Source organism: Chanos chanos, chromosome 7 (assembly GCF_902362185.1).
Source record: "Chanos chanos chromosome 7, fChaCha1.1, whole genome shotgun sequence".
NCBI lineage: Eukaryota > Metazoa > Chordata > Actinopteri > Gonorynchiformes > Chanidae > Chanos > Chanos chanos.
In genome coordinates, this window is record NC_044501.1 from 5,451,364 (window position 1) to 5,467,842 (window position 16,479).

General features: G+C 38.3%; 1 protein-coding gene across 1 annotated transcript; it reads right to left on the reverse strand.

Moving 5' to 3' along the window:
* Positions 1-12,376: 12,376 nt before the first annotated feature.
* Positions 12,377-16,479, reverse strand: LOC115815883 (sialoadhesin-like). The gene is made up of 6 exons (XM_030778853.1): positions 16,464-16,479; positions 15,745-16,071; positions 15,314-15,565; positions 14,840-15,100; positions 14,499-14,743; positions 12,377-12,580 (listed from the first exon to the last, which is right to left on the reverse strand). Exons 1-6 carry the CDS (start codon positions 16,477-16,479, stop codon positions 12,377-12,379), a joined length of 1,305 nt encoding a protein of 434 aa, XP_030634713.1.

The following is a 16,479-nucleotide window of genomic DNA, read 5'->3' on the forward strand; positions in this document are numbered from 1 at the left end:
GGTTACTGATGAACCCTTCAGGACACAGATACTAACAGGATTATATGTGACACCCCAGTTCTGTCCATAAACACCTGAAAGACATGAGACACATCATTATGATATTTTTTTACATAACAAAAGCGTCAGTACATTGAACACACATCATCGTCATCATCATCATCATCATCATCATCATCATCATCATATACGATGCATAATGATATATTAGAACAGGGTCATTTGTGTCTAAATAAATGTGGTGTGAGCAAAGTGTCTGGATAAGTGAATTCAAATAAACGACATTCACGGTTGAGTAAGGTTTTGATATTAAGGTTAATGAAAACTTTGTTGGAGCTGTAACATGTGGGTTTGTCTAAAGATCTCTGAGTCATATTGTGTGTAGGTCACTGAGCTGAGAACCTGAGAGCCAATCAGGAGGCGGAAGAAAAAGAAGAAAACTTTTTTTTTGTCTAGATGTGTTAACTGAGTGGTCATCATACACAGAACTCTTAAGCACAGTTAAGCACAGAACTCTTAAGCTCAGTACAACTGTGACAGTTACACAGTTACACAGTCTCTCTGATCCATTTCACATACATTCATCTCATACAGTAAGATTTACTGTGAAAAACAAGGCATGGAACATAGTACACAGAGACCAATGGGACAATTACACTCTAGTGTTGATGCATTCATTTTCTGCAGTCAGACTTTTTGCTTTCCTGGGGAAGTCACTGGTTAGAGTTACAGTATCTCACTGTTCTGTTTAGTCGATCCTAATGAACTAAAGTTAAACATAGTACCCAGAGAACAATAGGACAATTACACTTTAGTCTTGGAACATTTCAAATGCATTCATTTTCTGCAGACAGACTTTCTTTTTTGTTCCATTTCATTTTTAAAGAATATGGAGAGATAAGAGACTCACCCTGAAGCAATAAGCAGAAAGACCAGAGAAGGAGGAAGAGACATTTCAAATGATGGCACCACAATAACCTCTGTAATAGTATTGTTTTAGTTATTTACTCACTCATAACGTTAGAGAAAGCAAAAACACTTTTAGACACCACTATCACTGGCTTCAATTTTATCGAAAACATACATTTAAAATATAGTTCATTATGCTAAAAAGTTTGATAAATCACTTACTCCAACTACAGGTATGATCAAGTCAAAGAAATGAGTCAATTCATTTCTCACATTATGCAGCAAAAGAGAGTTTAATATTATATTCCATTTGAAATGTAGTTTTTTAAAACTGCCATCGCTCTTTAAGAAAGAAAAGCTATTGTTTTGTGTCTTTTACCATGGTGTTGCTGGTCTCAGTACCATCGTCTGCCTGCCACACTGAAGTTGTCACACATATAAATATAGTCTACCCAACAATCTGTCCTCAGAGAGTGTGGTTAACACGTTTTACTGTACACTTCCTCCTCACCTCTTTTGCTTGTGTTAAACATCTCTCTCTCTGAAACAAGTCATGTAAAATCAGCCGTTAACTGGACAACCCCCCCCCCCCTCCCCCCCTCCCCCCCCCCGATAAATCTTTCTTTTGTCTTTGTGATCAGAATTCCTTTCGTTTCTCTTTTCCTTTACAACGATGGTTTATTAAATATTTACCATTTGGATTTAAACAACTAGAAGACTGAACTGTCCAAGCAAAGTATTACATGAACTATTACTGTTACAACATTTCTCTCACACATGAACCAATATATTTATGATAATATAAGAATGCTTTACGACTTTTTGTATGAAAGGGTTAATGAATAACATACACCAAAAGGCTTGGTCATAATTCACAGTAAGACAAAGGGGAGCTGAAACTCCACCCCTTTCTCACAGAGAGCAGGGCAAATTCACAGGGTTTGTTTTTTTTTTTAACATGATTGCTGCCATGACTACTGAACAACTTCACTTCCTGTAAAGAGCTGAAAACAGAATGGCAAGGTGAAAAAAATAAACAAACAAAAATTCCAAAGATAGTCTGAGAGTGCACATTTCTTTGAACATTTCAGTTCAGATCATGAATAAATTCCTCTGTTTCTTTAAGGATTTTGGCAGAACATGTACTTTGTCAGTATTTAGTCCGACACAGTAAACTCGATAAGGCTCATGAAAACATTACAGCCAGTTTGATAATTACATAACAAAGAGAATTTTAACTCAGGTTTGTATTAGCGATTCTCTCTCTAACTCTGTCTCTCTCCACATTTAGAGTGACATCTTCAGTGTTTGTGGTTTTAAATGGGGTTGAACTTTGTTCACATTGTTTGTCCTTCTCAGTCTAAAGGTGAGAATACCACAGAAAAAGACAACGTATCACATCCGCTTGAGACACACAATCACATGTATACACACTCACACATACACACGTGTAGTTTCCATTTCACACATAGCATCTTTTGTGTGTGTGTGTGTGGCAGAGGTGACTGCTGTAGGACTACATGGGAAGCCCGGCCTCCTCTACATTGTAAAGAAAAGAGTTTGTCAGTTAAATATGTAAAATTGTATTACATTACTTAACTCTCTTGTTCCAAAACAATGTTTTGGACTAAAATGTGCTCAACTTCATGGTTAGTAGTGGTTCAGCACAGCAGTAGTCTTGCAGATCGCCATAATATAACGTGATGTTTTTTTTCTCATAGAAGCCCGCGGAAGCACAATCCATTTAAACCCGTCGATGCGTCTCTGGGGTTCTATGGTACTTCAGAGTATGCCTCGTTTCCAGTAGAGCAAAGCTGGACATTTATTGCACAACATGCTTTTAAAACATCATTTCCGGACGCACGGCTTCAATGGCAGTCAGTGAGACTGTACCGAGTGAGTTCTGCCTTGAAAAAAATATCTGCACGTCTATTGGACAGTAGGTTTGGTTTTGTGCCGCCGGACGCCGGGCTGCTCACTTTAGTAACATTTGTTTTAAGCTAGAGAGGGAAAGAGGGGAGATCTAGTCAGCTAGCTAGCTAGCAGCAGCAAAATGGCAGATATGGCTAACGTAGTCGACCTGATTTTGGCGAGGTCCTTTGATAGTCCTCCTTACGAGGAGAAACTAAGAATTAAACGACAGGGCAGATCAATGCCCAACATTAATTTAATTTTTAATTTAGTCCAAAAGTCAGGGAGCAAGAAACAATTGTTTCAGCTTTCCTGGTATACCCAAATGAACTGGTTGACTGGAAGTACTTTGACAAACAAAAAGTACTGCTGGCCATGTCCCTTGATGAGACCATCTCAGGGATGTATTGTTTGGTCAAAAGTGGGTTCTGGGGATTTGGCTAACTTTGACAGGGCATACAAAAGACTCGAGAAAAGCAAGGAACACTTGAGTTCATGTGCACGGTTAAGTTTACTTGGCAGGGTCAGAGTGGAACATGCAATTGATGATGGTATATGAATCCAGGTGGCATCTACTTAAGACATACAATCACGCGTATCCGCACTCACACATACACACATGTGTAGTTTCCAATTCACACACAGCGTCTTTTTTGTCAGTTTGTCGAAATGAGCTCCATCCAGTAGCAAGCTTAGATTTTATCATCCACTCAGTCCTGACCAAGCATAACGACTCCAGCACTACCAACCACTCAACATCTGATAAGACAAGAATGTCTTAACACAGGTCTATATGAAATAGAAACTTCTGGCATGAAGATTAAAAGGTAACTAATGGCCTCAATTATAAAAACTATATGTGAGCATCTGATAATAAAGCCAATGAATCTGTCTTCTGAAATGTTTATTTAGGAATAGAGAGAGAGAGAGAGGGGGGGGGGGGCAGAGAGAAACAGAGAGACACAAAATATGAAAAGGCTTTCCATTGTTCATTAAGGATCAGTCCTAGAGAGGTGACCATGTCCATTGTTGTGTCATTTTCATCCTTAAAACAAGCAGGAGAAGTGAGTGTATTGATTTTCTTCACTCCATCTTCACTCCGACCATCCCCTTATCATGGCTTCAACACTGCCCCTAGTGGTATAGCATATAATTGCTGCTATGAGAGGAAGAGCAGCGATGATGGTGACAGTTAAAGTGAAGATGTCACTCTTCTGGATGAAGTAAGAATCCACTGGCTTAACTTTAAGGATTGAATCCTTTCGCCAACGTCATCAATGCAAACAGAAGGACCACCAAAGAAGGACTACTGTGCTACTGAAAAGGCTTGTGGAAGAGCACGCACACACACACACACACACACACACACACACACAGAGTCTGAGAGTACACGTTTCTTTGAACATTTTAGTTCAGATCATGAATAAATTCCTCTGTTTCTTTAAGGATTTTGGCAGAACATGTACTTTGTCAGTATTTAATCTGACACAGTAAACTCGATAAGGCTCATGAAAACATTACAGCCAGTTTGATAATTACATAACAAAGAGAATTTTAACTCAGGTTTGTATTAGTGACTCTTTCTCTAACTCTGTCTCTCTCTCCACACTCAGAATAACATCTTCAGTGTTTGTGGTTTTAAATGGGGTTGAACTGTGTTCACTTTGTTTGTCCTTCTCAGTCTAAAGGTGAGAATAACAGTGGTTTTAACCATCAAGAACAATGAGCTCTACTCTCTCCAGTCAGTCAGCTCTGAGGATAGAGGCAGTTATATGTGTGCTGTACAAGGTCATGAGAATCTTCACTCTCCCAATGTCACTCTCACTGTCATATGTGAGTGAAAAAGAATTGATCAAAAATGTTATTATGAATTTATTATTACATGTGTTCATGTAGCATAATATTACATACATGTCCATATGTTTCTCTCATTAGATACTTTTGTGAACTGGTGAAAAAGAAAGACGTTTTATTCACAAAGAGTTTGACATTCTAAAACTGCAGCATGTAATATTTTATTGAACTTTTTTTTTGGTTTGTTTCATTTAGATGCTCCAAAGAAGACCACAGTGTCAGTCAGTTCCTCTGGTGAAATAGTAGAGGGCAGTTCAGCGATTCTGACCTGCAGCAGTGATGCTAATCCACCTGCCAACTACACCTGGTTTAAAAAGAATGAAACTGTCACTATAGGAAGAGAAGAGACCTACAGGATCAACAAGATCAGCTCTGAGGACAGTGGAGAACATCACTGCAAATCCGGTAACCAACATGGACATCGCTATTCAAATACCGTATCTCTGAATGTTTTATGTAAGTAAGACATGATGTGACTCTTCATGTTTGTGGTTTTATCATTACCTCTGTAGTCACTGTATGTTTTTTATATGTTGTTTTCTCTAGATTCTCCAAGAAATACCACAGTGTCACACTGCGTGAAAAGTGGTGTATTCGGAAATATCCGGACAAAGTAAACTTCCGCTAAACCTGCTGTTTTCCGGAGGTATTCGGATGCCCGCAGAACTTTGTCATGCGGACCTGAAAACTCCCGCAAATGTCCGAATACAGCTGTTAGACGGCAGTTTTCAGGCATCCGTGTGACCACAGTCGTTAGCTGATGGCTTGGCCTTTCAAATGCTAATAACAGTCAGTGGTCTAGGTGGGACTGGGTATAGAAGCCTGCCCCCCTTCCTCACTGTAACTTTCTATCAGTTAGCCTATATGTAATATTTAGCCGATATTTTGATAACCACACAAACTTCTAGTCCCTCTGGTGAAATAGTGGAGGGCAGTTCAGTGACTCTGACCTGTAGCAGTGATGCTAATCCAGGAAATAAAGCTGATGTCTTTAGCTGCAACGATTGGAGCTACATCATCAGGCGTAGAAAGGAGCTTCTCTTGCTTAAAGCGAATGAAGTCATACAGCCACAACACAGTGGGCCAAAACCATTTGAGTAACCTTGCTCTGTTGACCATTGAAAGGAAACTGGTCAAGTCTTTAGAAAAGAATCCCTGTTGGTATGACAGGGTAACAGACAATTTTTTAGAAAAGGAAAGGATGACAGAATTCACATATAAATAACAAAAATGTAATAACTGACTAATAACATGAAGCAGGCCTAAACTGTTCTTCCCCTGTTTCAAAGACCCCCAGCCGCCACTGGTGTGTGTGTGTGAGGGGGTATCACTCAAACTGCCTTCAGTGACAGTTTTGTCAAAATGAGCTCCACCCAGTAACATTGAGCAGTTTGATTAGACTTCCTCATCCACTCAGTCCTGACCAAGTATAACGACTCCAGCACCAACCACTCAACACCTGATAAGATAAGAAGGTCTTAACACAGGTCTATATGAAATAGAAACTTCTGGCATGAAGACGAATAGGTAACTAATGGCCTCAATTATAAAAACTATATGTGAGCATCTGATAATAAAGCCAATGAATCTGTCTTCTTAAATGTTCATGTAGAGAGAGAGAAAGATAGAGAGAGAGAAAGAGCGAGAGAGGGAGGGAGAAACTGAGAGACACAAAATATGAAAAGGCTTTCCATTGTTCATTAAGGATCAGTCCTAGAGAGGGGATCATGTCCATTGTTGTGTAATTTTCACCCTTAAAACAGACAGGAGAAGTTAGTATATTGGTTCAAATCTTTACTCCAACCTTAACCCTTACCATGGCTCCAACACTGCCCCACTCATAATTGCTGCTATGAGAGGAAGAGCAGTGATGATGGCAACACTTAAAGTGAAGATGTCTCTCTTCTGGATGAAGTAAGAATCCACTGGCTTAACTTTAAGGATTAAATCCTCCTGACAGCACCATCAATGCAAATGGTTTGTGGTCAGGCATCCACTATTACAGGTTCACGTGGAGTCTGCAGGAAAGTGATGACATCTAGTGGCTGGAATGAGTAATTTCAAGTTTTCGAGTGAGTGAGTGTGAGTGGACAGAGTAACTGACGTGTTTCACTTTACCATGACTAAAAATGTAAATAAATAAATGCCAGTTTTCACATTGCTATTTTGTCTCCCCAATTTATTCCTTTTGATTCCTATATTCATGACCAAAGTCACAGTGGACGTGACAAGATGACTCCTCCTGTCTTATCTTTTCTTTTCTTTTCTTTTTGTGGAAAAGGTTTTCTGTTATTTCCCATGTAGATGCACTGCTTACTTTCAGTGCGTTGTGTCTTGCATTCTGTGTCTGTCAATCACAGGGTCCCCCCTTCTCCAATTACTGTTTACGTGCCTTTGGTTCAGTGTTGACTTCGGAGATGCAAGTGTGAGCCAGCCAAAAAGGCAGAATCAGACCCCGTTTATTTCCTCCTTTTAGATTAACTTAAATTCATAATATCTATCTTTGTGAATTCTCATGTTGTTTGAAGTGGAGAGAAAATTTATCTGTAAGCACTTTCGGTCTGTGTGATGTTAGCAAAATACTGCCAAAAGTTGCTAACTTGCTAATTACCCTCCTTATTGTATTTGTATGTACCTACTGATGTGCTAACGCTAGCATACTAGCATATTAGCTAAAGTCGCTAATGTTCATTCATGGATATATTGGTTACAAGAGCTTTAAGCAGAGATAATCTCTCATTGTCTCACTGTTAACATATTAGTAAAGGATCAGAACATTTCATATAACTGTACCCAACTCATGTTACAGTTTAATCCAGTATAAATTTGTTTCGAATTCAGTATCTTAGTTATGTCCATTTTTCTTCTCTTGTATTATCATTGTATTTGTCTTTGTCAGAAACCACATCCATAAACAACAGTAAGCCAAAGGTGCATGTGGTTGGTGTATTGGAATTAATAAGGGGAAATTCCTAACTTCATCCCTGACTGGATGCTCTGTGGCGACACCAGGCTCCTCCGAATCTGCAACCTAGCTCGTCAGTCACGTTTTTAGAATTACCCACTTTACAAACTGGTCCTTCCAGGCGGATTTGGGGAATTACCACAGTAATGATTTTCTCCAGTCATGACAACAGCCAGCCTGAGAATGAGGGATTACCCATAATCCATCCTAGAAGAAAGGTTCATCCCCCAAATTAACTTGTGGTCTACGACCTTTCCAGTAATAGCAGAAGAGAGTGTGCTTCAACCACCAGACTACACACTCCTCAACATGAAGATAGTGATTCAGAGTGAGAAGACTCACCAGTCCCTAGGGAACCATTCCGCCAGCCACCAAGCTCTTGGACGCTGATGGATTTATGGAGCCCTCGCACAGAGGTAGAGCAAGAGAATGCAGCTCATAGTATGGAAAATGAGAATCATCGCCACACCATCCTACGATTCGTGGAGGACAGGGACAACCTGTACAGGCCTAAGGATCAGAAAGAAATAGAGGAGCTGCGATGTAGCGCCTGTCAGCTAACTGAAGTAATGAAGGTGTTCAGAGACATGGAGCGTAAGATGGAACAAAGGTTAACTTCTCTCTTTACTTAACGTAACGCAGTCAAACAGCACTGAGCACATGTTTCCAACATCTGTCTTAATGATCATAATAATGAAAGATGTTTGGTGCTCATTTAAAATATACTGTAATAATATTTATAATCCAATGTTCCATGTACCTAGAGATGCAAAATTGCAAAGAGTTGCAAAAATGCCTGTAACTGAGAGTTGGACTCCAGGTAAACCAGTCCGTTTCCGCCCTGTTTTGGCTGTTTCAGTTCTGAATAAATACATAACTGCATCTCCCTCTCTGTCACATCACTTCATTTCATGCTACAGTCTGACTGTTTATCTCCAAGGTCATGAAACCTGCCTTTATAATATGGGTCTACAGACAAACCAGGTTTAAAGTGCTTTTCCATCCAGAAAGCTTTTTTGACTATAGGGCCAATGGGATATTTGTAAGAGCAGGACATGGCTACTGATGAACCTCTCAGGGCACAGATAGTATCAGGATTATATGTGACACCCCAATCCTGACCATAAACACCTGAAACACACAGAACACAACATTACCAACATTCTATACCAATACATTTGTGGAGAGCCATGTATGTCTTCATAAATGCATTGGAAGGTTTTAGTATGTGTGAACTCATCAGTGAAATGGGGTATGGAGTTGCAGTTAATGATGACTGTAGTTAAACAGTGACTACTGTGAGTTTTCCGAGTGTAACTAAATATCAAGGCCACAGTTTGAGAGACAAAGATTCTGTCTAGTCCCAGACTAAAATGCATTTTAGATGGAGAATCTGTTTAGCCCCAGTCTAAAAACTCCAGCCCTGGATGTGCCACTGACTGTAGCATACACAGAAAAGCTGAAGCTGTGGTGAGAAACAACAAAAATAAAAGAGCCAATCAGAGCGCAGGAGAAGAGGAGGAAGTCCTTTTATGGACATGTATGTTCACGTTTAGGGCTCATAACACACTAAAGCCGGGGTTACAGTTTATCTCTGCAAAGAGAAACTCTGAGGTACTCATAAACGAACTGAGGGTAACTGCAATTATTGCAGTTCACAGAGGGCAGTTAATTCAGTTTCATCATTAATGAACAAAATGGGAAGAAGACTTACCCTGAACCATACAAAGAAAGACCAGAGAAAGCAAAAGAGACATTTTGAATAACAACACCACAGCCACTTGTACTCGAATATGATACAAGTATTAGTTTTCCTAACGATGTAATCAATATACTATACAATATACAAAGAGCATTCCTTTGGCATGATTCCAGTTTGTTTCATATTATCTAACATATATGATTAAACCGAAATATTTTCTTTGTTTTTTTTTATTTCCCTCTATCTTTTATTAGGAAGGCCACCGTTACAATGATATCGCTGTAATAAAACTACGCTTTTCTCAATAGAAACAGGTTTAGTGTTAAATTGCATTAATTCAACTTTTTATTAATCTAACATTCAGTTTTAAATCACAAATTAAATGATGTTCTTTTAAACCATAATGACTCTTAAAAAGAAAAGTTAAAAGAAAAAGGATTTTCTTTTCTCTCTCACGATAGTGTTGCAACAATCTTAATTTCGATGACAAACTGAACAACGACAGACCGGGAGATTTAAAATATTCCATTTACACTTAGTGATTAGCTGTTTCTCTTAATCATTAATCATGGGTTGTGAACTCTAACAAATGAATGCTTCATACACTGTACTATTGAGATCTTATCCTTCTGTGCTAATAAATTTGATTTTACACTGCATCTCATCTTTCTCTCTCTCTCTCACACACACACACACACACACACACACACACACACACACACACACTCTCCATAAAAGAGCATGTTCTCAGAATAAGCATTATATCTTTTTTTAGATTTGTTATTACATTAGACCAGTGACAATGTGGGCCAATTACTCAACAGTCTTATCTCCGGATAACCGCCTCAGTGAGAAAACATAACACTTTTCTAACTTTAACATTTGTCTGTTAGCATGGATGTGTTCTGTGATCATTAAAGGGGTTATTTAGGGTCAAAGCCCCCCTATCTCTTTTTCTCTTGCTCTTCACTTTTCTTTCAGACATTTTTCCATTGTAGAAGTGTAATCACACTGACTATTCTCACAGATCAGTGAAAGTTTTGTCTAAATCAGCTCCATGTAACCATCTCTAACAGCTTGATTAGAGTTCATTACACTTAATTAGAGTTCATTACACTTCATTAGACTTCTTTAGAGTTCTTTAGACTTCATTAGACTTCCTCATCTGCTAGGACTCCACTGGTCCTGACTCCAGCTTAGCAAAACCTGAGCTACCAGACAATTTGCTAAGGTATTTGCTAAGACATGTAGATTAGTTTAATACGACACAGAAACTTGTGGAATCCAGAATGAAAGAAAATGTCATATTAACCATGTTAAGGTCAGGGGGCAAAAGTAAAAGTAGAAGTACTTTTGCAAAAAAAATATTACTCTAGCTAGAGTTAAAATGTCCCTCCTGAAAAAGACCTAAGTAAGAGTAAAATACTTAGTCACTTAAACTTTCCAAAAATGGTAGTCGGTTTAATTCCACATAGAGTACTTTTTTTTTGCAAGGGCACTTCTACTTTTACTTTTGCCGCCTCTGAATAAGATTATAGACTGTTCCACACTCATTCCTACCACTGGAGACATGACTCTGTATCTGACATATCCAGTCTGATCTCATTAAACAGGCTTCAGATATGGACATGTTATAACATGCTTATAGCATCATGTTGAACATAAGAAAATGTATTGTGTGAAAGTTGTAAACTTACTTTTACTGTGAAGCATTAATCTTAGGCATCAGAAAAGTTTGTAAAACAGCATTTTTTATAATAGTTCTTAATGAAATGCCATTAAAGACATCATGTTGAAAATGACATTGAGAAGCGACAGAGGTGAACTAGTGCCCTCTAAAGGATTCAACATAGAACTGCAACAGTTTCTCAAGCAAATTCAACTATTGATGTTTTGTTCATGGTGTATGTCCACATATGTCAGTGTTCAACTCAAGTTCCATGAGAACAGGTTGGAAATGTCACTACATATAGAGCTGTCAATCTACCAGATTTAGAGATACCACTTCAAAGCACCTAACCATTACAGGACTGAAGATAGTTCTAGTCTCTTTCCAGCTGCTGGTGACGATGTGCATGAAATGAAATTAAGCACCAGGTCTAGTTCTGTCAGTTTTCTGAATCACAATCAATGCTCAGATTTACTGTAATCCTACATACAAAAAGATTTTTTTTAAAAATTCATTTGTGTTTTCTTTTACTTGTTAAAGTTTAGGGTAGTACTGCTAAACTCAACTGTGTGAAAAATGAAAGGCCATACTGCTGTTTTCATGAATGAACAAGTGAAATCAGAGGAAATCCATGAACACATAAAAGCCTCAGCATACTTGAGTAACACGAAGCCAAACAGGTTGACACTGGTGTCTAGTGAAGAGATATTGTCCCAGTAGTGCTGTGCTCATGCACGCCGAGAATTAGTAACCATAGTAACACAGGAATCATCCACACTGACAAATTGAATTGACATCTTTATTTAACACTAACAATGATCCACTTTCAGGTACATCAGGAAAACGTTTCAACATACGCAACATTAAAATCATATCAGTATTAAGCAATATGAAGTTGTGATAAAAACCTAAAACACGTTTAAAATCAATATCACTAAAGGACAGTCACAGACGAGCATTAGAAAAAAGTTGATTGTCAGGAATTTACATTCATTTCATTTTACGTTTCAAATGAGAGCTCAAAATGACAGATTTCAGTAAAAAAAATGACACTGTACAGAAAGTAAAAGAAACATTTCTAATTATAAGTCAGTTTACAGAAAGGCAATAGTTCAGTTAGTAATTTTACATTGGTCTCAGCATTGCGTTAGAAACGTTATAGTTAACATTTAAACAATGAATGCATCAGAAAAATGTTAAAATACGTAAATGTAAATGACAACTGTTTGAATATGCTCAACCCAAAAGACAGCCCATAAACAGCATTGTGGAGTAAATAAAGAAATAAAATAAAGGAGAAAACTCCAAGCTACACTGTCATTGAATGTCATGTGCCTGTGTTGTTTTCATGACATTGTCACCATGTCTACATGTTAGCATATATATCATCATCCCAAATGTTAGAGACACGACGTGATGACTCAGGTTCTGAAAAAGAAACGTTGGCATACACTTCATCATCCTGACTGGCTGAGACATCCTGATTGGCTGGGTCATCCTGAGTGTCTGGTTCATGTGATGTGGTGTCATCACTCAAGCCCCTTGGTGGTACACCATTATACAGACAGTTCTGAAAGACACATTAGAAAAGTGAGTGATTTTTTTTTGGTTTTTGTTTTTTTAAGAGTTTTTATACGACATAAATCTAGATAATTCTTCATTCTAGAGTATTTAGAAGATGACTTGAGAATTCCTGTTAAAAAGAAATTCTGGGTAAAAAACCGTAAAACAAAAAAAACAAACAAAAACAAGTAAATCACTTCTCAGTGTTAGCTTTTTCAGTGCAGTTTTAACAAACTCACTGTTACATCACAATACCCAACACAAAGTTCAGGTGAACTTGTCTTTTTACTTAACGTCAGAGGAGCAATCAAACAGCACTGACCACGTTTTCAGCTCCTTTCTTAATTTGTTACCAACATTAACAGCATGATTTCCTGCATGACTTGGGTTTCACATCAGTTCATGAGGTGGCAATAACTCAGCATACAGATCTAAAATGCTCTTTTTCCCGGACATGTCCTCTTTTTTGGACCTAAAAAAATGCATCCAGAAGGGATTTCTAAATGGCCAAAAATGCCCGGGATTTGCCTTTTGCTCTGCACAGTCGCCATTCATTGTATGTGCATTTGCATTGCTTTTACCTTTTTCTTTAGGTCCCACCTTCTGGCATGCCACCAATGGACAGCCAATGGACAGTCATGTATACTATCATGCCATAAACATTGGTTAAACTGCATGTCATTCATTACCGTTAATACCGCAGCAATAGCCAAGAAATCTTAGGAAAGCCATACCACCACCAAAAGAAATAAGGTCATCTTGCCATTGTTCTTATACCAGCAGTTATTTGCCATATTAAAGACGGGGCAGCTATGTACTGCAGCAGCTAAATACAAATGCAATTTCATATTGTATACAATCAGGTATCACCTTTACATGCGCATTGACAGAGACCTTAAGCGACCTACACCTAAATGTCCAACAAGTTAGGAGGGAATTCATCATTCACACAGACCACTACAATGATGGTACACAAACTGTCACATGAACTGAACATCACAACACAAAGACTACATGATCAACAATACACATACACTTTGACTAGACACAAAAAGGGAAACATGAACCAACAATAGTGAACTGGGGCTAATTTACAGTTCATCGCCCCAATGTGTGCTGGGACACTCCACCCACCTGTCCCCCAACACACTACGGTATTAAAGCTCAGTAATATTGTTGCATGGTTTTGTACGCACTTGTCAACTATGTAAGTAGTGAACCTCTGAATAGAGAGCCCTAGGGCTCATTCTCCTAGCAAAGCGAAGCCATAGGACTCTTCTTTTAGGATTTTTACCACTTGCCCTGAGTTAACTAACTCAGCACACCCTCTTTCTGGAATACACCCCAAGTAACATCCTGAGAGATTCAGCAATAGATAAAACAACAACTAAAACAACAACAATGACATCATCATCATCAACAACAACAACAGCAGCAGCAACAACAACAACAACAACAACAACAACAACAACAATAATAATAATAATTATTATTATTATTATTATTATTATTATGAACAAGAACAATACTTGCCTCTTTTGAACTTTGTGCTGCAGGATTACTCCCCCTTTTCTTCTTTCTGTTGACACAAATGAATGAAGATATGATGAGGAAACAATACTTTTTGCCTGCAATATGTTTGTTCTTTTTTCAATTCTACAGACATACTCAGAGGTAGACCTGTTAGAGCATTAATCACTGAGATTTTGAATGTAAAATTCCCACATGTTGACTGACCTCATCCACATTAAACCAATGAGAAGTAGAGTTCCTCCACACACTGTGATCCCAGTAACTGTATAAATGACAGTGTTGTAGTCTCCTGAGAAAGCAAAGTCCAAATCACTTCATCACAGCTCTAGTTAAGACAGATTTCATATGACAACACCTATGAGAGTGTCCATACCTTTCACTGTGATTAATACAGCAGTGGTTTTCTGAGAGCCATGTTTATTCTGGGCCTCACAGTAGTATAGTCCACTGTTACTGGACTGAATGTTGTTGATGATGTAACTCTGTCCATATCCTACAGGTGAAGTTACATTCTCTTTATACCAGGTGTAGTTTATCTGTGGTGGATTAGCATCACTGCTGCAGGTCAGAGTCACTGAACTGCCCTTTACTATTTCACCAGAGGGACTGACTGACACTGTGGTATTTCTTGGAGGATCTGAAAACAACAAAAAACATCCTATTCAAAACACAGTCACTATTGAGGTCATAATGAAACTACAAACATAGAAGAGTCACATCATATCCTACTTACATAAAACATTCAGAGATACAGTATTTGAATACTGATGTCCATGTTGATTACTGGATTTGCATATATATTGCCCACTGTCCTCAGAGCCGATCTTGTTGATCCTGTAGGTCTCTTCTTTTCCTATAGTGACAGTTTCATTCTTGTTAAACCAGGTGTAGGTGGCTGGTGGATTAGCATCACTGCTGCAGGTCAGAGTCACTGAACTGCCCTCCACTATTTCACCAGAGGGACTGACTGACACTGTAGTCTTCTTTGGAGCATCTAAATGAAACAAACAAACAAAAAAAGTTCAGCAAAATATTAAATGCTGCAGTTTTAGAATGGCAAACTCTCTGTGAGTAAAATATCTTTCTTTTTCACCAATTCACAAAAGTATCTAATTAGAGAAACATATGGATATATGTGTAATTTTATACTACATGAACATGATAAATTCAAAATTAAAATCGCTGATACAATTATTTTTCAACTCACATATGACAGTGAGATTGATAGCAGGAGAGGGAAGATTCTCATGACCTTGTACAGCACACATATAACTGCCTATATCCTCAGAGCTGACTGACTGGAGAGAGAGTTCATTGTTCTTGATGGTTTTCCTTGTTAAATCACGTCCATTTTTATACCAGATGAAGGTTTGTGTGTTACTCAAAGAACAGGTAGTTCTACATTTCAGAGTGACTGTATCACCCTCCATCACTCTCTCTGGAGTTTCCACCTGTAGGTCTGAAAACAGGAGAGAACAGAGAAGATCTCAGACTCAGTCAAACCATCCTATGGATAATGAGAAATGTTTGATTTTCATCTGTCAGTTTGGTCTCTCATTACACTCAGTGTGAGCACAACTGATAGGCTTTTTATACTGTTCACACACACAGAACAGGAAATTCTGTGTCAAAATGTACCTGTAACTGAAAGTTTAACTCCAGGTGCACCGGTCCACTTGTCCTTATTTGTAATAAATCTGAATAGATACATCTTTGAATCTCTCTCTGTCACATCACTGAGTTTCATGGTATTGGCTGACTGTTTATCTCCAACGTAATGAACCCTGCCTTTATAACCTGGGTCTTCAGACAAATCAGAGGGCTCCCCATCCTCTGTCCAGAAAACTCTTTCAACTGTATTATCGTTGGGATATGTGTAGGAGCAGGACATGGTTACTGATGAACCCTTCAGGGCACAGATACTAACAGGATTATATGTGACACCCCAATCCTGACCATAAATACCTGAAACACATAACACAAATAATTTTTTTTATAGAATTTATTTTTCCTCTTACAAGTAACATCATTATAAAGTGAAATCAGTAGCAGCATTTCCATAGACTGAGGTGGCAAAAGTGAATATGTGTATTTATTTATGGAAAATGACTCATTGATCAATCCGTTTCAACAAGGAAGGCAGTGGTACATAGGCCTGAAGTTTCCATCACTAGTACTTGATGTGAGAGTCAACCACGCTAACCACAATGGCCTGCAGCATATGATTATATCTAACAGCTGGTCTCACATCACCTGTGTGATTCAAATTTGCCAAGATCAGCATATAGACAGAGACACAGCACATCCTACATAAGATTATTTTTGGAATATTCTTAAATGTTTAACTCTGCTTTTACAGCCGTCCTGAGACAT